This window comes from Pelophylax lessonae (genome assembly GCF_965119305.1).
Source record: "Pelophylax lessonae genome assembly, chromosome: 12".
In the NCBI taxonomy this organism is placed as follows: Eukaryota; Metazoa; Chordata; class Amphibia; order Anura; family Ranidae; genus Pelophylax; species Pelophylax lessonae.
In genome coordinates this window covers 119785855-119810737 of record NC_138779.1, presented here as the reverse complement: position 1 = coordinate 119810737, position 24883 = coordinate 119785855, and the positions used below count along the sequence as shown (strand labels likewise).

Sequence of the window (24883 nt, the reverse complement as noted above, 5' to 3'; positions counted from 1 at the left end):
TATGTGGATTAAGCCTGGTACACACTTTGTTTTTTTTTTTTCATTCAACCCAGTGCGCTAAATGAAAAAAAAAAAGAGGGCGGTTGGGAGGAGCCGCTGTACTAACTTTCTGATGTTTGTACAGCGATCTCCCCTTGAGCTGTTGTCTTGTGACAGGGGGACTAACACCCTGCCCCTCTCCTGCCAGAACACACCGGTCAGCCCATTGGTTGCCGGCACTGATTGGTTGCTGGTTTTCCAGCATGCCCATTCATCTGGCTTCTGTTGGACAGGCTGGTGTACACATGGGCTGATATTTGGCCCGTGTGTACCAGGTTTATTTGCTGGCCCCAGCAGCCTCTCGGACCCCAATTCAAATTTTGCACCTGTAATCTATTAGTTCAGAGGTGAATCTGAGGTGGAATCCCTTAGTCTGCACAATATTTATAATGGTATTAAATTGAAAAACAAAAAATGTAGTATAAATTTCAGCCTACCAATTTTTAAATGTGGTACCTGCATTGGTTTTCTTTTTTTATTCTTTATTTTCACAGGGTGATTCTACCAGTAAGTTGCTTTTTCATCTTCCTTTAACAGACCAAGGTGTCTAGAAAACATAGCAGGTGAAGGCTTTGAGGACAGAACATTAACCACTGACAGGGGTGCTTAGAATGATCAGCTTTTATTTATTTATGCAAAACCTTTATCTCAAAAAGGTAAAAAATTGACAAACAGTTGTGCAGTTCCAAGTGTAAATAATTTTCTCAAATTAAAATAAGTTATGTCACATGAAAGAAACATTCAAAGTGAAAAATGACAAAAAAAGGATTAAAAATGTAAATTAAAAGTGAAAAAAGTCCACTAATATCAGCTGTGTCCACTTGTGCCAGTGACTTCCACCTTTAGGGGTTCCACACCACCACTACCAACAACAATGCCGCACTCACCAGCTCTATGGAAAGGAGGATATTGGTGTTAAGCACCAACAGTACCCGCGCAGTGGAAAATTAGTAAGTGAATATAAAAAATATAATGATAAATGCAAAAAAGGTATAAAGTGTAGGAGATTATTCCTGATAGGGAGCCGCAACGTGAACGTGAAAAATGAAATAAATGATATAATGATATATAATGGCTGCGCTCAACCAATCTATTACACTTGGTGTGTACAAATTACAAAAATAACTCTCAAATGCATGTGCATAAATAAATAAATATATGCCTGGTGCAATAAAATAAATAAATAGTCAATCCAAGCTAATTACCAGGTACAAATAATGAAGGAATACACTTAATAATATGTGCAATGATTAAGAAATTATAAAATCTCAAAAGGGATGTAAATATAAAAAATGCCAGGTGCAGTGAACAAATAAATATTCAATCAATGAAGTATCTTAATAGATAAAAATCCTGAGGTGCAAATAAAATAAGGTGCAATAATTGTATGACAGTCAGATAATGGTGAATAAAACCATGAAACCAAGAGTAAACCAGTCCAAAAACACAGTCCTTAAATTATATAAAGTCTCTGATAGATCTTGTTGCTGCACTTCTTAATGTCTCCAGCACCTCCACCAAAAATAGGACCACCCGGTGTGCACAAATGCTTACCAGAATGAACGGACCCCTTCGGGGTCGGTTCAGGCTGTGATTCACAAGTTGTAAAGACAAGATATTAGCGGGCAAGAACCAGTTAGTTCAGTCTCCAGTGGTTACCTCCAAACAATTTACACCATCCGCCTTAGAGTATCCTCGAAACCAGGGGATTGGCCTCCCAAATAGCATGGTTAAAAAAACAACAAGGAGGGCTCTTATGGTGAAGTAACTAGGTATAGTGTTTATTAAATAAATGGATGCACTTACATAACGGTTTCTTTCAACCCGACATGTAGAAATAAAAAGCCGTAGAGTCCAGGTAGGAACGCCGCTTCCGCATTCCACCTGGAGCTGGAAGTGGCGTGGTATCGTGATTGCAATCCAACGTCCTGACGTGTTTCGTCAGCGCTTAGCTGTCCTCATCAAGAGTCCCACTATGTAAGTGCATCCATTTATTTAATAACACTATACCTACTTACTTCACCATGACAGCCCTTCTTGTTTTTTTTTTTTTAACCATGCTATTCGGGAGGCCAATCCCCTGGTTTTGAGGATATTCTAAGGCGGATGGTGTGAATTGTTTGGAGGCACCCACTGGAGACTGAACTAACTGGTTCTTGCCCGTTAATATCTTGTCTTTACAACTTGTGAATCACAGCCTGAACCGACCCCCTATAATAAGGGGCCCGTTCATTCTGGTAAGCATTTTGTGCACACCGGGTGGTCCTGTTTTTGGTGGAGGTGCTGGAGACATTAAGAAGTGCAGCAACAAGATTTATCAGAGACTTTATATAATTTAAGGACTGTGTTTTTGGACTGGTTTACTCTTGGTTCCATGGTTTTATTCACCATTATCCGACTGTCATACAATTATTGCACTTTGCACCTTATTTTATTTGCACCTCAGGATTTTTATCTATTAAGATACTTCATTGATTAAATAGTTATATTTGTTTGTTCACTGCACCTGGCATTTTTTATATCCCTTTTGAGATTTTATAATTTCTTAATCATTGCACATATTATTAAGTGTATTCCTTCATTATTTGTACCTGGTAATTAGCTTGGATTGACTATTTATTTGATTGCACCAGGCATATATTTATTTATTTATGCACATGCATTTGAGAGTTATTTTTGTTATTTGTACACACCAAGTGTAATAGATTGGTTGAGCGCAGCCATTATATATCATTATATAATTTATTTCACTCACCAGCTCTAAGCTGCCAAAGGATAGCAGCAAACAGCAGGTTTGTACCAAAGAGTTTCCAGTCCAGTCCCTCACATGTGATCATCCAGCTCCACCATTACAATCAAGTTGTCTGGTAGTACCACCTCTTGCCACTGGAGACAGTCAAACAGACCATTAACAAAAGATGACCACCAACTCCGACAAAAATGTTTTTGCTGTAACTGCTTATAAAGGGTTAGCTGAAGTTTGGCTTTAAATTTCTTTGTGAAGTTTATCTAAACCTGTTAGTTTGATATTACTCTCACTTCAGACTGACCATGTCGTCCAAAGGTGTCTTGGTTGCTCCTCCAGTGGAGTGGAGACAACCTAAAATCGGAAGTGTGTTACTGGCTGGTTCACCAGATGAAAATTCATGGGGAAAAAGGTTTAAAAACAAATGCAGCAACCACATGTAAATATTGGTAAGCTGCATTATATTACATTTTTGTTTTATTATTTATTACAGTTTTAAGCCATTCTTATTACTTATTTGTTTTAGAAGAGGAGATCCACCAGCTGCTAAGGAGACACCAATGCGTGTCTTCTGTGCTCCCAGCCAGTACTTATGATATTTGGCCCGTGTGTACCGGGCTTTACTTGCTGGCTTATGAACACAAAGTGTCCATAAGCATTAGATACATTTAATACATGATACAATATCCAAAACTTAGGGCAGATGCTAATTTGATGGCACCTTTGTGTGTAAATTTAAGTTTGAGTTCTGAGTTTGGCTTTTTGTGCTTTTGTAGTTGCCAACATTTCTTAGATAACCAACAAAAGTGAGCGGAGCAGGTAGGCTGTGCTCCTTGTATGCAACTTACATTTTAAAGCCAAACTCCAGCTCAAACTTGGGTGGAGAAGAGTTAGGCTACATTCGCACAGGTGACTAGCGCCAATGTGAGTGACAGCGGCAGGAATCTGCTAATTCCTTCAGCTGTTTCAGCCACCTGTGACACTGCAATGACAGGTCTGTGATCATTGGGCGCACATTGATTTCTGCCGCTGTCATTCGTATCAGTGCTAGTCGCCTGTGTGAATGTAGCCTTAGGTCTCTTGCACACAGTAATGATGTTTGAGCATCAGAATTTCTGAACCTAATTTTAGGCGTTTGTTTTGTGCTTATATGCGCATTTGGACGCACAATACATTTCTAAAGAAAATTCATTAGTGTTTATGCCTAAATGCGTGAATTTGAATGTACTAGTGCAAAATATTGATAGGGAAAGCAGATTATTTTTAATTATTCAAGAATACGCAGCAGTTGTATACACGCCTGTGTGTACAGGCACATTGTAAACAATGGGCTGCATTTTAGAACAGTAAAAGAAATGCTGTATTGAGCTTTTTCAAGTTGCAGTGTGCAAGAACAACTTTTTATTGCTGTCTTCGTCGCTGTTTGGAGATTTCTACTAATTTTCTATATACAGGTGGCAGCCAGAATAGGAAGTAGCAGCAAATTTCCACAACAAGGACGTGGACAGCAATAAAAAGTAGGAAAGAGTTATGCTGGCCATACACATATAGATTTTCGTTCATAAATTTTAATTTTAAGAATATTTATTTGATTTTCTGATCTTTAGTGGGGTCAAATTGATGTCGGTTTTGGACTGCAGTGATGGGTAAATTAGAAGGGGCAGGAACGAAAACTTTTCTCGATCTAACGAATTTTTGGGCAGTGTATATGGTTCTCGCTCAGAAATTACATTCATTTTAAAATTGAATGTTAAAAGCAAAAGAAAATTTTCAAACAACATTTGTTCGTTCATTGAATGTTTAAAGAATTTGCGTACGAATGTTCATATGAACATTCTCTTCCAAAACTCTATACGTGTATGGCCAGCACTAGACAAACTTTTTTTTGTTTATTTTTTTGTGTCCACAGTGGGGAAGGATAAATCTCTTCCATGGGGATAATGACACTACTTGAAACCTAAGAGAGGTCTCCAGCCTTTCACATTGGTTGGAACTGAGCATAAAGCTGAACTCTGGGCCTGAAAACGTTTAAATAGATTTCCTAATAGCCACAAAGGTTTTTTTTTTTTTTGTGTTTGCACTAAATGCCTATTGGAATCCAGATGTTACTTTGTAAAAGATAATTACCTCATCACTGTGCTGTACATAGCCTAAACAGAGCTGTGGGTGGGGCCTATCAGCTCCTCCCACTACAGGCTGCCTGCAGAAAATTACAGGAGGGGGCGGAGACAAGACCTGTCACCCTGCACAAGTTAAGACAGCAGCAGTGACTGGTCTTTATTACAGAAAACTCCTTCACAAAGAAAACGTTTTGCACAGGATTACTGCACAGATCTGGAGGAAATGAACTAAGTAAGAATACACAAGTCTTGTAATTAGACAATAATTGCTTATCCTGGAGTTCAGCTTTACATTTTGACTGGCATGCACCTTAAAAGAGTAATCCAAACAGTTCAATAATGGAAATACTGAAAACTTTTTTTTTTTTTCCAAAAAACGTACATTCAGTAAAGGTTTACATTTTCATTGTAAACAGAACATAGCACACATATTGTTCCCAAAATGCATCTCAAGTTTTTTCCCAATAAAAGCCAGTTTTTTTTCTTCCCTATTTAGAAGATTTGCTTCCATCTTCCTTTTCTGTCTGTGCCGTTGTTTTACTTCGCCTGATTGGAATGTATTGCAGGACACGGGTTGTCACCTGGTCAATGTCTCTGTTCCGGATATAACAGAGAAATGTGGTCCACAAAAATGCACAAACTCCAATGTACGCTGTTCTGACAATGGGTGGTATAAGGCTGAAATTTATGGTCTACAAAGAAAAAAAAAACAGCACAAGGTAAGCATGTATATTTCACCAAAAATTATCAAACGAATTCATATTTAATTCAGTTTAAGTATAGGTGAGAAAGTAGCCAAACACAGGCCTAAAGTAAAAGTTTAAGACTCCATTCACATATACGTGTCTCTGATCGTGGGCAGAATTGCCGCAATTCTGCCCGCAGTCCCAAATCAATGCAAGTTGCGGGATCCCTGTGCGATTCTCGTGACTTGCAATGGCACCCCAAACGTGGCGTGATTTTCCCACGATTGTCGTCTGACGATTTGTGGCAAAATTGCGCAAACAATCGCGGGACGCCTGACGCCCAAAAGAAGTTCTTGTACTTTTTTTGGGTGACATTCCTGATTCTGTTTGCGCGATTTTACAGCGATTTGTCGGGCGACAATTGCGGCAAAAATTGCGCTGCGTTTGGGGTGCCATTGCAAGTCACAGGAATTGCATGGGGCGTCCCGTGACTTGCAATGGTTCGGGATCACGGGCAGAATCACGGCAATTCTGCCCACGATCCGAGACGCCTATATGTGAATGTAGCCTAAATGTAAAGTGTGTTATTTGCATGCATTGTTTTATACAATTTACAAACTTTCAAAAAACTGCCAGAATATTTACGAAGTATTAGGCACATTGCGTCACTTGTGGAGCTGTAGTGTGTAGAGGGGTGCACATGTACCCAATAGTTGGGGTGTACTGGGCCGGTGATGGCATCCTCTGATCACAGAAACATCTAGAAATCTCTACATGTATGCTTTGCATGTGCAGGCTGTGATGTCTCTACCCCCAGATAGAGGGGCACAGAAAGCCCCCCCATGTAAAATTAGATATACTTCAGGGAAAATACATCACAATTGTGCACACAATCAGAACTACACACTTACAAAGTATGAAGTGGACGGGGTGTTTTTATTTCTGATAATTGGGATCTTACCTGAAAGATGGTCCAGCAACATACTCCCGTCTAAAGGGGAGAAAAAGAAACATTTTCTGTTAATAGAATGACTGTGTGACAATTCAATATGTCTTTTTTCAACTTTATTGTCTATGTAACTAAATCCAGGCCTACTAGGCAGAACCAGCATTTACCTGACTTTAATCTTATCATAGCAAGAATATGGTAGAGGACCCCAAAGAAAAAGTAGCCGTGCAATTTTGAATATGAATGCATATGAAGTTACGAATTATCCAAAGTAACGAATGCCGATCAAAACAAATGATTCGATAAATGAAAAAAAACAAACAAACAAATGAAACACATTTTTCGGTAGTGCACATGTCTAATGCAGAGTATATTAATTGTTAGTTAACCATTTCTGGACCAGTTCCCATGGATTCCTAGATACTCGGGCAGGGGCGTAACTACAGGGGTTGCAGGGGTTGCAATCGCTACCGGGCCCCATGCTCCAGGGGGCCCGGTAGCAAACCAGTGGGTGAACTTCCAGGATCGCAAAGGTCACACTTGCGACCGGACCCTGGCATTGCACCACTGTGGGGAGGCCCCAAGATTGCAGGAAGTGGGCCCACAAGATTGCAGGAAGGGGGCCCACTGCAGAACTTGTGAAAGAATCTTGCTGCGGGACCGTAATAAAAGGCCATGCAACGAGTGTAAAGAGCCCCAGGATTAGTGGGAAGAGCCCTGGGCTTGAAGGTAAGGGCCCCGGCCAGGGGTCTGGGGGGCCCTTCATGGTTTCTTGCATCAGGGCCCTGAAGGTTCTAGTTATGCCTCTGTACTCGGGCCATTTTTAGCTACGGTCAGCATGCGTCAATTACCCTTACAATAACTTGTGACTATTCTGTGTATCTAATATTTTTAAAGACATGTAAGGCTTTTGTTACATGGTTTTAACCACTTGCCTACCGGGCATTTTTACCCTCTTCCTGCCTTGGCCAATTTCCAGCTTTCAGCGCTGTTACACTTTAAATGACAATTGTGCATGCATGCTAATTTTTTTTTTTTTCAAAGTTTGTTATAAACTTTTGCAAACTGGTCATTTTTCTCTTTCACTGATGTGTGCTGATGAGGCTGCACTGAGGGGCACTTATGAGGTGGCACTGATTGGAAGCACAGAATTTTTTGTATAATGGATTACTATATAAAGTATAGCTAATGTAAAATAAAAAAAAAAAAATTACATATTTACTCCTAGCTTCAATTCTCAGTGGTTTCCTTAAAATGAACATAAAATGTGTACTTTTGGAAACCTTCCAGTGACCGCCATCTGCAGTCATTTCCTTCATGCCTGTGTTGAAAATGCATTCTGCTCCCTCAATGTTTCCTATTTCAGCCACTGAGAGCAGAGATTGTAAGTGTAAGTGATGGGCCCAAGTGAAAGAACATATCCTCGGTATTTAGATGAGCTTGTTCTTTCCTGCTGGCCACTGGATGGGGCAGATTTTATCTGTGTTGTGCCGATCAGTTGTTGCTTACAGTTCCAGAAGCAGATCTAATAGAATTTAAAGCAGAGGTTCACTCTGGAAAAAAAAATTTAAATTCAGGAGCTACAAATCCTGTAGCTGTTGACTTTTAAATAAAAGGTCACTTACCTGTCCATGGATCCATCGCTGCCCTTACTCAGACTAGTTCTTAACAAGCCTTCGGGTTCCTGCCGCCGGCATCCTAACTATGGGCAGCCAGCTATGCTGCTTTTGGCTTTACAGGCGGCTGCCGCATGCTCAGATTGTACTGCACTTTGTGAATAGTCCTGCAGTCTTCTGGGACCTGTGACATGTCCCAGAAGACTGTGGGAAGGGAGGGGAAGTGGAGAGTTTCTGCTTGAATCGCCTAGGGATTGACTGTCAAAATTAGGTTTCCCCCTCCCCAAAAAAAAGATGACATTCCAAGTGTGGCAGGGGAGGAGCACCTAAAGTGGAACCTCTCCTTTTGGGTGGAGTTCCGCTTCAATCCAGCAACTGATGAGCAGACTGCATAGCTAACATCTACAGCACTCAGTGGTCATCTCCCTCCCTGAAACAACTAAACATTGCCTGGAGACGTGTTCTTTCACTTTTACAATCAGCAGAAAACTCATGTAATACCCACTTGCTGGCTGTTATGAGGAGCTGGAAATACTAAAAAAACTCCTTTAGGCCATTTCACATGGATGGATGGATCAGGTCTGCCTTTCAGTTTTTCAGGTGGACTTGATGGGACCATCCATTGCTTTCTATGGAGCGTTGACACCTGCTGACATCCGATCCAATCCTGTCCACTAAAAACAGCCGTTCCCCATCTGTCTGGATGACAGTTGGATGGAAATTGACAGGCGGTCTGTTTCCATCCGACAGCGGGCTGTGTCCGCTCCACATCAGCCTAGTAGACACAGACTTGTCAACCGCCTGCTCAGCGGAGAGATCCCCTGCTGAGCAGCTCCGTCTCTGCACACACGATCCCCCAGAACGGACTCCGCTGGGTGGTGCGCCCGTGTGAAAGTGGCCGAAGTCAGTTGGGAATCTAAGCAGTACTACCTTTTTTTTTTTTTTTTTTTTTTATTTAAACTTCCAAGAGAGCAAGGCTTTCTCACAACTGTAGGTGGAACTTTGTTAAGATCAAGAGTAACTTACAGATGGCCAAATAATCGCTCAATTCTGCAAGATAGAAGAAGCATTTGATGTTTGTGGTCCTAGTAGAATGTGACCACAATGTTTTACTGCCTTTGTCATTAATTTCCTGTTATGATTCGCTCACCCACTTTTATGTTTTAGGCCGTAGCCATTGACAATTGGAACATGTAAAAGAACAACACACTCATTTATTACCTTGTACGTTGGCCAAAATTTATCTTTTAGGTTTTTAAAGATATCCTCCTCTCCATCCAGAAGACTTAAACCTTAAAGAAATAAGTCCAAATAATCAAGCATTATGACAAACTGAATAAACTCTAACTTTAAACATTATTTATAACCTGTTCAATCTACACAAAATAATACAAAATGTTACCTACAAACTTTATAATTTACTTTGCAATTATAATCTCTGCAACAAAAAAAAAAGCAAACTACAGTGACCATTCTATAGTTGTCTTATGTGCAAAGAAATCATTTAAACGATATGTGTCATGATCGAAATAGAGGGACAGCTAATGCTGGGCAGCATTGTCTCCAGGAAAAAAAAAAAGTGGTCAGCCCACACAAAATTAAAATTTCAGGAGTTGGTAGAGGCCGGCACATTAAACTTCCTAATGATTTTGTATATATCTTGAGGAAGGTATGACAGGGCCAGTTCACACCAAATGCAGGCCGGTGCGGTTTTTTTCTGCATCAAAAAGTAGGTCATATGGAAAGTAGGTTACAGGCCGTCCTCGGGTTACAAACATCCGACTTACAAATGACTCCTACTTACAAACGCAGAGAGACAACAGAAAGTGGGGAGAAATCTACCACTAGGAAGGGAAATTCACTCCTGGAAGAGTTCTCATTGGGTAAAAGAGGTCTCCACTGAAGCTTTATCACCATTCCTTGTTTCCACAACAACCCAAAATGTTCAAAATCCAATTGTCATAGGGACAGAAAGGGAGGTGACATCTTCTGAACAGGAATACAGACCGCAAAATAAATAGTACAGGGGTGTTAACTCTTCCCTATGCTATCAAAAAAAATTAAATTATTTTTTTGGCTGGAGCTAAACTTAAAAAATGTACCTGTTCCGACTTACAAACAAATTCAACTTAAGAATAAACCTACAGTCCCTATCTTGTTTGTAACTTGGGGACCGCCTGTAGAAGGTTTCCAACAGGATAGTTCCAGGGCGTTCCAATTCCAGAAAAAGAAAAAAAAAAAAACAGCTGAATTTTTCCTGCATTGGACTGTACTGGAACATGGTAAAATGTATCAAAGCTGCACCAGAACACACCAAAAAAAAAAAAAAAAAATCAAACATAAAAACACCAGACCCCAGTACAGTAAAAAAAAAAAAAAAAAATGCATCTGGAAATGCACTGCAATGCGTCCAGAATGCGTTAAAAATGGGCATGCAGAAACGCATCTGGAGTGTGTTTTTGTGGTATGAACCAGCCTTCCAGGTGTGCACTGTTGGATTTATTTTATATTATGCAGATTGGGAACACAGCAATGTAGGTGGGAACATCAAACATTTCAAGGTGAGAGGGAATTATGAGATGTAAATTTTGTCACTGGAGTCCTCAATAAGCATGGGAAACCAGCTGACTAAACCCCCCCCCTCCCCCCAGAGACTCCACTATAATTTAGATAATTTTGGGTGCAGTAACATATTGTGGCCCTTCTATCCAGGGTAAAGGTTAAAGATACACTCCCATCAATATTGAAATTTGAAACCCCGAAATGCATACAAGGTGTATGGCCTAAATAACTTCCTTCTGCGTCTTTACTATGTTATCACATGAGTTCTAAGGTCTCAATCACATGGGCATACTCTATCTATGCGTACAACCATCAAAAAAGGCTTTCTTCACCCAGAGCAGTGATGGTGAACCCATGGCACACGTGCCACAGCTGGCATGCAGAGCCCTCTCTATGGGCACGCGAGGAAGAAGAGCGCACACCACTGACCAGCTATCCTTTACAAGGTTAGCAGCTTTGTGGGGGTGCAATAGTGAGCAGAGGAGGGCATGTAGAAGTAAGCAAAGGGGGCCTTTTGGAAGCAGAGGCGAATAGCTGGGTTGAGGTGCGTTTACATATGCAGCATCCCTTGTTGCTCTTCTGAGAAGCAATCCATGGTGGATCAATTTTCAGAAGGCAGTTGACAGGTGGCTGGGAGGAATTATATAACCTTCCCACCCCCGGTATTAACCCGCTGGCACTTGGAAACAGATAAGTTGGTTTTGTGTTGCAGTTTGAGCACTTGAGCTTGAAAAAGTTTGCCTGACCCAGAGGGATACACAGGTGTTCTGTGCATCCGCAGGCAGGCAGCTTTATTCATGTCTATTGTGATGCATCGGCTGTACTGACAGCTGCTGGTCCAAATCTGAAAGCTGTGCAGGTGCGGGTCCTTGAATGTACACTGTCTGTATTCGGGGCCACTCACCCGCACACTTGTCAGATTAGGGCAATCGGTTGTGTCCGTACAACCGCTGCCTGCCCATACACTTACATGGGCTGCCTATATGCAGCACCTGGTGGCTCCTTCGGCAATGCTTGATTCAAGGTGTTCGGGCCTCAGTGCTCATGTAGGAGACCTACAGCTGAACTCTGGCCAAAAACATTTTTTTGACATGCAAACCTTCACATTCTTTCCACACTAATAAAGTCTAGACTGCAGCGTTATGTACAACCCTGACTTTCACTCCCCTCCGTACAGAGCAGTCAGCGCTGAACATCCAGTACTGAGATTTAAGGCTCGTACACACTAAGAAAATCGGGTGAACATTTTCATCCAAAGAATTTTCGTACGACTTTTGTATAGTGTGTACACCACTTTCTACAGCCGATTCCGAATTTTTGTACAAAAAATTCTTGAAGGGACAAACTCCAAAATTTTTCTCGTATGGAAAAAAATAAACAGTTTTTGTTTAATGTTTTGTCTTACAAAGTTTTGTACTGTATAATCTGCAAAATTAAGTAAAAACTTAGTTTTTGGCCAAGGTTCAGCTTGAATTTGTTTTTGGTAATTTAGCAGTTATGACTGTGGAGAAGTGTTGTTTTGGCAGAAAATTTCGATTTAGTTTTAGTCATAGTCTTGACTAAAATGCCATTTTAGTTTTAGTCTTATTTTAGTCATCTGAATTGTTTTAGTCATATTTTAGTTGACTAAAATCTCCAGTGCATTTTAGTCAACTACAAAATCAAATGGGTTTAGGTAAATTGTAACGCATTATTTAAACATTTCTCTAGAATTTCCAAACTAGTTATATGCTCCTAGAGTAAAAATCGAATAATATGTTATGGTATTAAGGTTTCAACATGCACTACAGACACAGATTTAGCCATTGTGATATATACCGTCTTTTCATGGTTTCATAAACAAACAAAAATGATGCTTTTTGACAAACGGAAGTACAACTTTAAAACCACTTCCTTACTGCTGGATGTCATATGCGGTACTGGGGTTTAAGTGGGGATATCTGAATGATATCTGAATGATGCCTGCAGTTGCACCTATTTTTTTTTTTTATTAGCTGGCGATTCCCTACACCGTAAGAACAATCATAGCGACCGCTTGGTCGTTCTTACAGGCGTCGGGAGGGGCCACCCCCCTGCGGTGCGTCTAGCGGCTCACCTGTGCAATCGGCGAGCCAGAGAAGGAATCCGCTGGTGGTGGAAGTACACCATAGAGACTGCCGAGGACCAGATAGTCCCCGGCAGTCTTTATAACTCTCGGAGGCCTGGCAGTTGTCAATAATGCTGTGATCTCAGGTGAATAGCCGAGATCATTTTTTTTTTTTTTTTTTCAGGCTTTCCAGCCTGTAGGAGAGATCTGAGGTCTTATTGACCCCAGATCTCTCCATAAAGAGGACCTGTCATGCACTATTCCTATTACAAGGGTCATTTACATTCCTTGTAATAGGAATAAGTGCCGGTTCACACTACCGCGGCACGACTTGGGGGGCGACCTGTGAAGTCGCGTGCGACTTCGGCGCGACTTGCACGAACTTCATATAATGAATGTCAATGCAAGTTGCTCCGATGTCGCCCCGAAGTAGTACAGGAACTACTTTCTAAGGCGGAGCGACTTGAGTCGCTCCTATTAGAACGGTTCCTGTAGCACAGCATGGACCGCGACTTGTCAGGCTGACCAGTCGCGGTAGTGTGAATGGGCACTAAAAGTGATCAAAAAATAAATAAAAAATTTAGGGGAAAGTGTAAAAAAAAAAAAAAAATAAAAAAAATTTAAGTGCCCCCATCCCCACGTGCTCGCACACAGAAGCGAACGCATACGTACGTCGTGGCCACATATATAAATGGGGTTCAATCAATACATGTGAGGTATCGTCGCAAACGTTAGAGCGAGAGCAACAATTCTAGCCCAAGACCTCCTCCGTAACTCTAAACTGGTAACCTGTAAAAAATTTTAAAACCTTGCCTATGGAGATTTTTAGGTACCAAAGTCTGGCGCCATTCCACGAGTGTGCGCATATTTAAAGCACGACCTGCTAGGTATCTATTTACTCGGCGTAACATCATCTGTTCCATTATACAAAAAATAGGGCTAACTTTAGTGTGTTTTTTTTTTTTTTATTTCAGAAAACAGTCCCCCACCTCCCCCCAAAAAAAAAAAACGCGTTTGAAAACTTCTATACAAATACCGTGTGACATAAAAAGTTGAAATGACTGCCATTTTTATTCCCTAGGGTCTCTGCTAAAAAAAATATATAATGTTTGGGGGTTCTGAGTAATTTTCTAGCAAAAAAAATGACGATTTTTACATGCAAGAGCGGAGTGCCAGAAATGGCCGGGATGGAAGTGGTTAAAATACAAAAAACCTGTAAACTCTATTGGCTGTAATGTCATTGCACAGATTACCTGAATATATTACCAACATTAATTATTAAGAAAAAATATAAGAAAAGCCTTTTTCTTAATTTTTTCTCTTTCAGCAGCTTAGTAGATGCCCCTTACTTACGCGGTTGTGCAATACATGTTTAAATTTTAATGTGCTTTTATTACAGGCTCTGGATGGAATTGTGTTGCCGATTTAGAAATGGCCAGCAGAGAAGTGTTCATTTTGATGTAAATTTTCGATTTAGTTTTAGTCATAGTCTTTTGAATAAAATGCCATTTAAGTTTTAGTCGTATTTTAGTCATCTGAATTGTTTTGGTCGTATTTTAGTGGACTAAAATAGTGTTAATTTAGTAGATGAAAATATTTTAGTCAACAAAATTAACACTGCTGTGGAGCATCAATACACATGATAAATAGTGCCCAAACTTCTTACCTGTATAGAAAGCACTGATTGTAACTGGAGCTGCCAGCAGCTGATCGCAGGCCACCTTCTTTATCACGTTCTTAGCTGCGGATCCTGGAAATACTCTTTCAATAAATCTTAGCCAGTAAAAGTTAAAATTGGCATGGAAGCAGAATCCCACAATTGCAACCTTAGCAGTTTGTTTGAAATCGATTTGTTCATGGGGTCCTTTAGTGAGTTTCTGTTGGACAGCATCGGCTGACGCAAAGAGAGAGCCGTAAATTGTCACGTTGGTCAACCAGGGGTGTCTTTTTGTGAATTGTATGAAGGCACGCATTGTGAAAAAATAAAAAGTTGCAAATTCAACAATGTGGAATTCCGGTGAGATTCGGCACTTCTATGTCGCCAGTATACCAGAAAATGCAATAAAAAAGTATAAGATATGTATAGTGTGCTAAGAAAGGTTACAGAGACTGCTGATGATGCAGACTGACCAAACATAGGAGGCCTTGTAAAGTCTGTAAACCCTGTTTAATAATTCTCACAACTGAGAAATTATCTCTTTATAGTCACCGGATTCTTCTGCCCTGGAAAGGACAAAAAGTATAGATTAGAACACTCGGTTATTATAGAAGATCCAGCACACAACTAAATATAAAAAGTATAGATTAGAACACTCAGTTATGATAGAAGATCTAGCACACAACTAAATATAAAAAGTATAGATTAGATAGCTCAGTTATTATAGAAGATCCAGCACACGACTAAATATAAAAAGTATAGATTAGAACACTCAGTTATGATAGAAGATCTAGCACACAACTAAATATAAAAAGTATAGATTGGAACACTCAGTTATTATAGAAGATCCAGCACACAACTAAACTATAAAAAATATAGATTAGAACACTTAGTGATTATAGAAGATCCAGCATACAACTAAATATAAAAAGTATAGATTAGAACGCTCAGTTATTATAGAAGATCCAGCATACAACTAAATATAAAAAGTATAGATTAGAACACTCAGTTATGATAGAAGATCTAGCATACAACCAACTATAAAAAGTATAGATTAGATAGCTCAGTTATTATAGAAGATCTAGCACACAACTAAATATAAAAAGTATAGATTAGAACACTCAGTTATTATAGAAGATCCAGCATACAACTAAATATAAAAATATAACACTCAGTTATGATAGAAGATCTAGCATACAACCAACTATAAAAAGTATAGATTAGATAGCTCAGTTATTATAGAAGATCAAGCACACAACTAAATATAAAAAGTATAGATTAGAACACTCAGTTATTATAGAAGATCCAGCACACAACTAAATATAAAAAGTGTAGATTAGAACACTCAGTTATTATAGAAGATCTCTAGCACACAACTAAATATAAAAAGTATAGATTAGAACACTCAGTTATTATAGAAGATCTAGCATACAACTAAATATAAAAAGTGTAGATTAGAACACTCAGTTATTATAGAAGATCTCTAGCACACAACTAAATATAAAAAAGTATAGATTAGAACGCTCAGTTAATATAGAAGATCTAACACACAACTAAATATAAAAAAGTATAGATTAGAACGCTCAGTTAATATAGAAGATCTAACACACAACTAAATATAAAAAAGTATAGATTAGAGCACTCAGTTATTATAGAAGATCCAGCACACAACTAAATATGAAAGAAGTAGTACTGTAAATAAGGACATTATACCAAAACATATGCTGCCAGTGACTTCACTGTCTCAAGATTTAAAAACATTATTTTTTGGTGTTGTGTTCCCTTGCACCATTACATTGGATCTCCATCAATATTTTTGCAAAGATTTGTGATAATGTCTTTTAGGATTTTTTCTAAATTCCCATAAAGTTCCCCAAACATGTTACAATCTGACCATACAATCTCTGTACAATCAACTTTAGATCTACCAAATCTATGTAATATAAGGACCTACCTAAACTATCCAATCAGTTTGTATTCAGGCAGACCTTACAAATTTGTTGGTATATCTAAGGAAGATTGTGCCTTCTAGTGGTTGAAGAGCAGAAAAGAAAATTTCTGCATGTTGATAGGAAAGTAAGGGATTCCATATTTTCGTATGACTTCCATTTGTCAGAAGTGACCTGCATAGCTCCCAACTGTCCTGGATTTTTTTTTTTTTTTGTAAATTCTTTATTTAGAGGTATGCAATACATACAGGAAAATCAACAAGACAAAGGATTAAAGTACCTGCGGCAAATATCAAGATATGAATCTATCAGCTCTATGAGTGCATAACATTGCAGCGGACATGGCAAATGCATAATATAAAAAACAATATAAGTAAATAGGATCAAGAATGATTTCCTGCGCCTTGTCATATAAAATAATGGGATAAAGGAGCACCCAGGCATGCGGGTGGCCCCCGGGAGTGACCATCACCTCCACCGCCATCTGTCTATTGGCCGGCAAACGAGGGCGATGGAGCATAACCCAGTAGGTGACCACCAGCACAGGCACAACAATGTCATTCCGAATGTAAGCATACCCGAGAACAAACTTTTTCAAGTATCAAGTAGAAAAGGAGAGCACAGAGAAGTGCAGGGATAAGCACAATGGAAGTCACAGGAGAGAAGGAGAAAAAAAAAAGAGGGGGGAATGTAGAGATGCCCTGCCGAGCAATGAGAGCCAATTTAGGTTATGAGATTCCTGTACTCCACAGAGCACACAAATTCATGCCAGTAAAACCACCGATCAAGAAACTGGTCCCTCCTGCCCTTTTCCGTGGCAACAAGGTCTTCCATTTCATTAATATAGGCTACCTTTTACAGCCACTGAGGGGGGTTGAGTGTCCCTGATTTTGAGGGACTGTCCCTGATTTGGAACAAAGTCCCTCTGTCCCTCTTTCCTCCTCATATCTATATAATCGTATATAAAAAAAAAAAGTGCTTTTTATCTTTCAAAAAGTGTTTCCCAGTGCTAAACATTTTATCCAATTTCTAAATTGCTGCATTTGTAAATTTCAAAAGCCAATAAAAAGGAATAGTAGTGGTAAAAAAAAAAAAAAAAAAAAAAAAAGTACTTGTGGGTTTAACTAATAATTTTTTGTGTGGAATTCTCCTTTTAGGGGGCATGGCAGGGGGGTGTCCCATGTCTACATACTTTTGCTAACCAGTGTCCCTCGTTCCCATCTCAAAAAGTTGGGAGACATGGACCTGTAAAAGTGGAAAGGAAACTCACTACAGTGCTGGATTTTATTTTTAAAACAATATGGACCAACAAGACAGTAATGTTTTTCTGAGAAACAGTGGTTTATTTTTTTTAAAACTGCTATGAGATTTTTAGGGGAACAGCTTAGACATATCTAGTGCTTTCTAGCATTCATTTTTTAACATGGGGACATATTTCCCACCACTAAAAGGAACAATTATTGACCACTTCTGGACCGGAAGGATTTGCCCTCTTAACCACTTTCCCACTAGCCACTGTGCTGCTACTGCGGCACAGTGGCTCGTTATTGTCTAGCGACGTAGACCTACGTCGCTAGACTCCTCCCCTGTAGGCGGCGCTCGCGCGCCGCCGGAGGCGCGCTCCCGCTGTTTTCATTCACAGCGGGAGTCGGGCCAGGGGAGGGGCGGCGGCGATCACCGCTGCTCTGCCCCTATCGTCGGGGAATCTAGTTTGGAGATCTGCCCGCTTGTGTAAACAGAGCGGGCGGATCTCCTAAGTGACAGGGAGTGACAGATCGGAGTGTTCAGCATAGCTGAACATCCGATCTGTCCCTGGCTCACTCAGTCACCTCCCCCCCCACACGTTAGTAAGCACCAGGCATACATTAACCCCTTCCTCTCCAATAAAATTAACCCCTTCCCTGCCAGTGTCATTTTTACAGTAACAGTGCATATTTATAGCACTGATTACTGCAGTAATGTCACTGGTACCCCCAAAAGTGTCAAAAATGTCAGTCAAGGGTCCGATCTGTCCGCCGCAATGTCGCAGTCCCGCAAAAAAAAAAAAAAAAAAATCGCAGATCGCCGCCATTACTCGTTAAAAAAAAAAAAAAACACCAAAAATTACATAAATCTTTCCCTTAGTTAGTAAACGCAATAACTTTTGCGCAAACCAATCAAAATACGCTTATTGCAATTTTTTTTACCAAACATATGTAGCAGAAAACAAATTGGCCAAAAATTTAAAAAAAAATTGTTTTTTTTACATCTTTTTTGGGGGGAATTTCATTTAAAAAAATGTTAAAAATATTGTTATTTTTTCAAAATAAAACGCTCTTTTTTTGTTTATAGCGCAAAAAGTAAAAATCGCACAGGTGATCAAATACCACCAAAAGAAAGCACTGTTTGTGGGAAAAAAAGGACGTAAATTTCGTTTGGGTACGGCGTCGCATGACCGCGCAATTGTCAGTTAAAATCGCACAGCGCCGAATCGCAAAAAGTGGCCCAGACGTAAGACAGCAAAATGCTCTAGTGGTAAAGTGGTTAATGACAAGGCCATTTTTTGTGATTCGGCACTGCATTATTTTAACTGACAATGAAGCAGTCGTGCAACGCTGTACCCAAATAAAATTGATGTCCTTTTTTCCCCACAAATAGAGCTTTTTTTTTGGTGGTATTTGATCACCTCTGCGATTTTTAGGTTTTGCGCTATAAATCAAAAAAGAGCGACAATCCTGAAAGAAAAAAAAAAAACAATATTTTTCACGTTCTGCTATATAACATTCCCAATAAAAAAAAAAAAATGTAAAAATCAAATTTCTTTTCATCCTTTTAGGCCATGTATTCTGCTACATGTGTTTGGTTTAAAAAAATCCCAATAAGCGCCCTTTGATTGGTTTGCGCAAAAGTTATCGCGTCTACAAACTAGAGGAAAGATTTAGGTAATTTTTTTTTTTTTTTACTAGTAATGGCAGCGAGCTGCGATTTTTAGCGGGACTGCGACATTGCTGCAGACAGATCGGACCACTAATTGACATTTTTTTACACTTTTGGGGGGACCAGTGACATTGCTACAGTAATCGGTGCTAAAAATATGCACTGTTACTGTACTAATGACACTGGCAGGGAAGTAGTTATTTTAGGGGTGATCAAAGGGTTAGGGGTGAGCCTAGGAGAAAGTTTTCTAACTGTATGGGGGAGGGACTTGTAAAATGAACACAGAGACATGTGATCCCAAGTATTAGGAGCACAGGCGCTCTGTGATAATTTCAGAGAGAACAATGGTCAGCTGTGTTTACAACAGCAGACTGTCATTCTCTCTCAGCGGGGAGCGATCGCGGGTGCCCAGTGGCAATCACGGCCGCCGGCCCCATGGATCGGCTTCCCCACTGCCTAGTGAGGGTGGCCACTCCCCACTGGCGGTGCTTGCTCGCTCACCCCAGGAGCACTCAAGCAAAGCAACATACCCATATGTTGGTTTGCGCAGCCGAGCCAGCCTGCCGCAGTATATCTTGCGGGCAATCGGCAAGAGGTTAAAGCGGTTAGATGCTAGCTAATGCTAAATTTGTTTATAATTGAGTGAAAGACACAAATGCCCAACAGCAGACCACATCCAGCATCCTTGTCCACCATCAAATACTCCACCACTGTTAACCGCTTGCCGACCGCCGCAAGTACATATACTGCGGCGCTCAGCCCCGTGCAGGCAAAGTGACCAAACGTATGAAGCAGAAAAAAAATTGGCCTAAAATGTTAAAAAAATTTTGATTTTTACATTTTTTTGGGGGAATTTCATATAAAAAAAATGTGAAAAATATTGTTATTTTTGCAAAACTGTGTCTCTTTTTTTTTGTTTATAGCCCATGATCAAAAAAAAATCGCACAGGTGATCAAATACCACCAAAAGAAAGCTCTGTTTGTTGGAAAAAAAAAGGACGTAAATTTCATTTGGGTACAGCGTCGCACGACCGCACAATTGTCCGTTAAAGTCACGCAGTGCCGAATCGCAAAATAGGCCCTGGTCAGGAAGGGGGTAATCTTCCGGGGCTTAAGTGGTTAAAGAGGAGCTCCAGTCCAGTCCAGCTCCCCCCCCCCCCCCCCAAGAAAAAAATGTAAAAGTCAGCAGCTACAAATACTGGAGCTGCTGATGTTTAATATAAAGGACACTTACCTGCCCCTGGATACAGCGCTGTCCTCACCCAAGCCGATTTTTTCCCGGCATCCTTACTATGTGGAACTGGCAGTGATGCCTTCCAGCTTCACAGCCGGCTTCCAACTGCACATGCACGAGCCGTGCTGTACTTTGTGATTGGTCCTGCAGTCTTCTGGGACTTGTGATGTGTCCCAGAAGAGTGCAGGGAAAGGAGTGGGGCCGAACCTCCTCTCAGATCGCCACAGTGATCTGACCAGAAGTGGGGAAGTGGATACCTGTCAAATTCAGGTACCAGCCCCCCTCCCCCCCAAAAAAAAATGCCATATGTAAGGGATCCCTTTACTTAATATAAGTGACAGTGTGATTAAATGAGATTTAATGTTGATAAATATAAAGTTTTGCACTTGGGGGCTAAAAATATGCATGCACCATACATACTAGGGCAGTGTTGGCGAACCTTGGCACCCCAGATGTTTTGGAACTACATTTCCCGAGATGCTCAACTACACTGCAGAGTACATGAGCATCATGGGAAATGTAGTTCCAAAACATCTGGGGTGCCAGGGTTTGCCATCACTGTACTAGGGGGATAATAGCTGGGGGAGTCAGTGGTGGAGAAGGATCTGGGTGTTCTGGTAGATCCCAAGCTTAATAATAGCATGCAATGCCAAGCTGCGGTTTCCAAAGCCAGCAAAATCCTTTCTTGTATTAACAGAGGCATGGACTCCAGAGAGAGAGAGATATAATTTTGCCCCTGTACAAATCATTAGTAAGACCTCATCTGGAATATGCAATTCAGTTTTGGGCACCGCTTCTTAAAAAGGATATGGGGGAACTGGAGAAAGTGCAGAGAAGGGCAACCAGACTGATAAGAGGCATGGAGGAGCTCAGCTATGAGAAAAGATTAGAGGAACTGAATGTATTCCCTCTTAAGAGAAGGAGATTAAGGGGGATATGATCAACATATATTATATATACAGTAAAACCTTGGTTTGAGAGTAACTTGGTTTAAGAGCGCTTTGCAAGACAAGCAAAATTTTCAAATAAATTTTGACTTGGTTTACAAGCGATGTCTTGATATACAAGTAGCCTCAAGTCACAGCTAAGTATAAAAGAGAAGAGAGGCTCCTCTAAGTGTAGCAATATTGTTACATTTAATGAGGGTACAACATTTAGCAACTCACATGGTTGATGATTGGAACAGGCAAATCTAAGGATGCAGGCATCCAGGCTAAAGCTGTCCACATAGACCATCCTCCACACCGTCATCTACGTCATCCCTTCCATGCTGCCCCTCGCTTTTAGATCCCTTTACTGCAGGGTGGTCTTCCCAGTCAGGATTACAGACTGGCAGCCGGCGGTGCAGAAGATAGTCCATGTGGGCAGCTTTACCCCGGATGCCTGCATCCTTAGATGTGCCTGTTTTATTCATCAACCATGTGAGTTGCTAAATGTTGTACCTTCATTAAATGGAACCATATTGCTACACTTAGAGGCGCCTTTCTTCTCTTTGATACTCTGTAGCTCCTACTGGATTTTGCTTCTTATCCCCTTGTGGAAGCGGCTATTTGTGGATGGACATTTTATGGTTATATAACCTATCGCAATGCTATAATCTTTTTATATGGACTATAAACTGAAGGACTTATGAATAAATGGTTGTGGAACGAATCATCTGAGTTTCCATGATTTCTTATGGGGAAATTTGCTTTGATATAAGAGTGCTTTGGATTACAAGCATGCTTCCGGAACGAATTATGCTCGCAATCCAAGGTTTTACTGTATATATATATATATATATATATATATATATATAAATAAGGGGTCCATATAGTGAACTTGGTGTTGAGTTGCTCACTTTAGCCACTTAAGCCCCGGAAGATTTTACCCCCTTCCTGACCAGGGCCTATTTTGCGATTCGGCACTGCGTGACTTTAACGGACGATTGCGCGGTCGTGCGATGCTGTACCCAAACGAATTTGACGTCCTTTTTTCCCACAAACAGAGCTTTCTTTTGGTGGTATTTGATCACCTGTGTGATTTTTTGATAATGCGCTATAAACAAAAAAAGAGCGACAACTTTGCAAAAATAACTATTTTTCACATTTTTTTTAATATGAAATTCCCCCCAAAAATATGTAAAAATCTAAATTTTTTAACATTTTAGGCCAATTTGTTTTCTGCTACCTATGTTTGGTAAAAAAAAAAAAAAAATCGCAATAAGCGTATTTTGATTGGTTTGCGCAAAAGTTATTGTGTTTACTAACTAAGGGAAAGATTTTTATTGTTTTTCTTTTTTAACGAGTAATAGCGGCAATCTGCGATTTTTTTTGCGGGACTGCGACATTGCGGCGGACAGATCGGACCCTTGACTGACATTTTTGACACTTTTGGGGTACCGGTGACATTACTACAGTAATCAGTGCTATACATATGCACTGTTACTGTAAAAATTACACTGGCAGGGAAGGGGTTAACTTTATTATAGATGCAGTGGCTATGTGTGTCCCTAGGGGCGTGCTTATAACTGTTGTGGGATGTGGCTTTTCATGTAACAGCAGAGATATACGATCCTACATAGCAGGACCGTATGATCTCTGCTGTTACACAAGGGAGAATGACAGGCGGCTTTGTTTACATTAGCCGCCTGCCTTTCTCCCTCTGTAACCGACGATCGCGAGTGACCGGCGGACATCGGGTCCGCCGCTCACATGCAAGGGGGGGGGGTCCGTGAGCGAGCGGGAGCGCGCTCACTCCCTAGAGCCTCACAGGCTAGTGACGTACCCCTACGTCCCTTTGCCTGTGAGGGGCTGACTGCCGCCGTATGTAGTCGTGCGGCAGTCGGCAAGTGGTTAAGGTCATCACAGAGGACAAGGGGGCACTCTCTACAGCTGGAGGAAAAGAGATTTAGTCTCCAAATACAGAAAGGCTGCTTTACAGTAAGAGCTGTGAAAATGTGGCATAGACTCCCTCAAGAGCTCGTTCTGGCTAGCTCAGTGGATTGTTTTAAGAAAGGCCTGGATTCATTAGATACACATAATATAACTGGTTACTGGATACTAAGGCCCCTTTCACATGATCGGACTCATCAGGTCCACCTGTCCGTTTTTTAGGCGGACCTGATTGGGCCACCCATTCTCCTCTATGGAGAGGTGGATGTCAGCAGAGATGTGTCTGCTGACACCCGTCTGCCATCCGATCCAACAAGATCCGCTTGAAACAGGATGGATGGCTATATGTTCAACATCTGTCCAGCGGGTCAGATTGGATGAAAACAGACATGCTGTCCGTTTTCATCCGATCTCCCAATAGAGGAGAACGAACTCTGACAGGTCCGTCTCTGCACAGTGAGCAGAGACAGACCGTCATCCGCCTGCTTAGCGGGGATCAACAGAGCGATTTTATATATATATATATATAATGTGTGTGTGTGTGTGTATATATATATATATATTTTCCTCGATTGGTTGAACTACATGGACTTGTGTCTTTTTTCAGCCAGACTATGTAACTATATAAACTTGTTCTTCCCTCTTCCCCTTTACTAGTTTTACAACACAAATTTTGGAAAACTTCATTATCCCCCTCCACCAATATCAATACTAGCTTTTTTTAAAGGTCCCAAGGCAACAAACTCAGAAAATGGTATATAATAAATGTATTATCTTCTGAGGGGCTGCTGCCCTGAACCAGGTTGAGCAAGAAACTTAAATTGTAATAATTAAAAAAAAAAAAAAAGTTTGTTAACATAAACATATTTTATTGTATATGGAAAAAGGAAGATGCTAATAATGCACTCAAAATTTGAAGGATGAGACCAGGCGGAACAAAATGGGTTCTAAAATAGGGTAACTGTTCTCTTAATCACAGCAACTTCCCTGGACAAGACAATTTCCATACAAGATGCAGAGAATGTGCACTGCCAAGTGCATTAAAGTTAGAAGCCTTTTGTGTGACAGGATCCCCCTCACCCCCTTATACTTACCTGATCCTGGTTTGATTCAGTGATGTGCATGAGAGCAGCGGCTCTCTCCTCTCTTTCCATCCTCACTGGGAATATTGATATTAGCGGAAGCCAATGGCTCCTGATGCCATCATTTTCATCCTGTGAGGAGAGAGTGAGGGGTGGGGGACCAACCAAGCCACGCTGTCTGTGTCAAAAGATGCAGACAGAGCAGCTTGGGAGGGAGCCTGCAGGAGTGCCCCCATAGAAAGAGGCACTCAGTATGCAGGAGGAGCCAGGAGCGTCAGCAGAAGACCCCAGGCCCCCAAACCATTGAACCACTGCACAGAGCAGGTAAGTATGATATGTTTGTTCTATTATTATATGAGAAAAACTAA

At 40.7% G+C, this 24883-nt stretch overlaps 1 protein-coding gene across 1 annotated transcript; it reads right to left on the bottom strand.

Annotated features, from left to right (window-relative positions):
• Positions 1–5285: 5285 nt before the first annotated feature.
• On the bottom strand, positions 5286–15027 carry MPV17L (MPV17 mitochondrial inner membrane protein like). Its single transcript, XM_082273879.1, has 4 exons — positions 14471–15027; positions 9378–9448; positions 6553–6582; positions 5286–5597 (listed from the first exon to the last, which is right to left on the bottom strand). The coding sequence occupies exons 1-4, from the start codon at positions 14775–14777 to the stop codon at positions 5394–5396; spliced, it is 612 nt and encodes a 203-aa protein (XP_082130005.1). The 5' UTR covers positions 14778–15027; the 3' UTR covers positions 5286–5393.
• Between the last annotated feature and the right edge of the window lie 9856 nt (positions 15028–24883).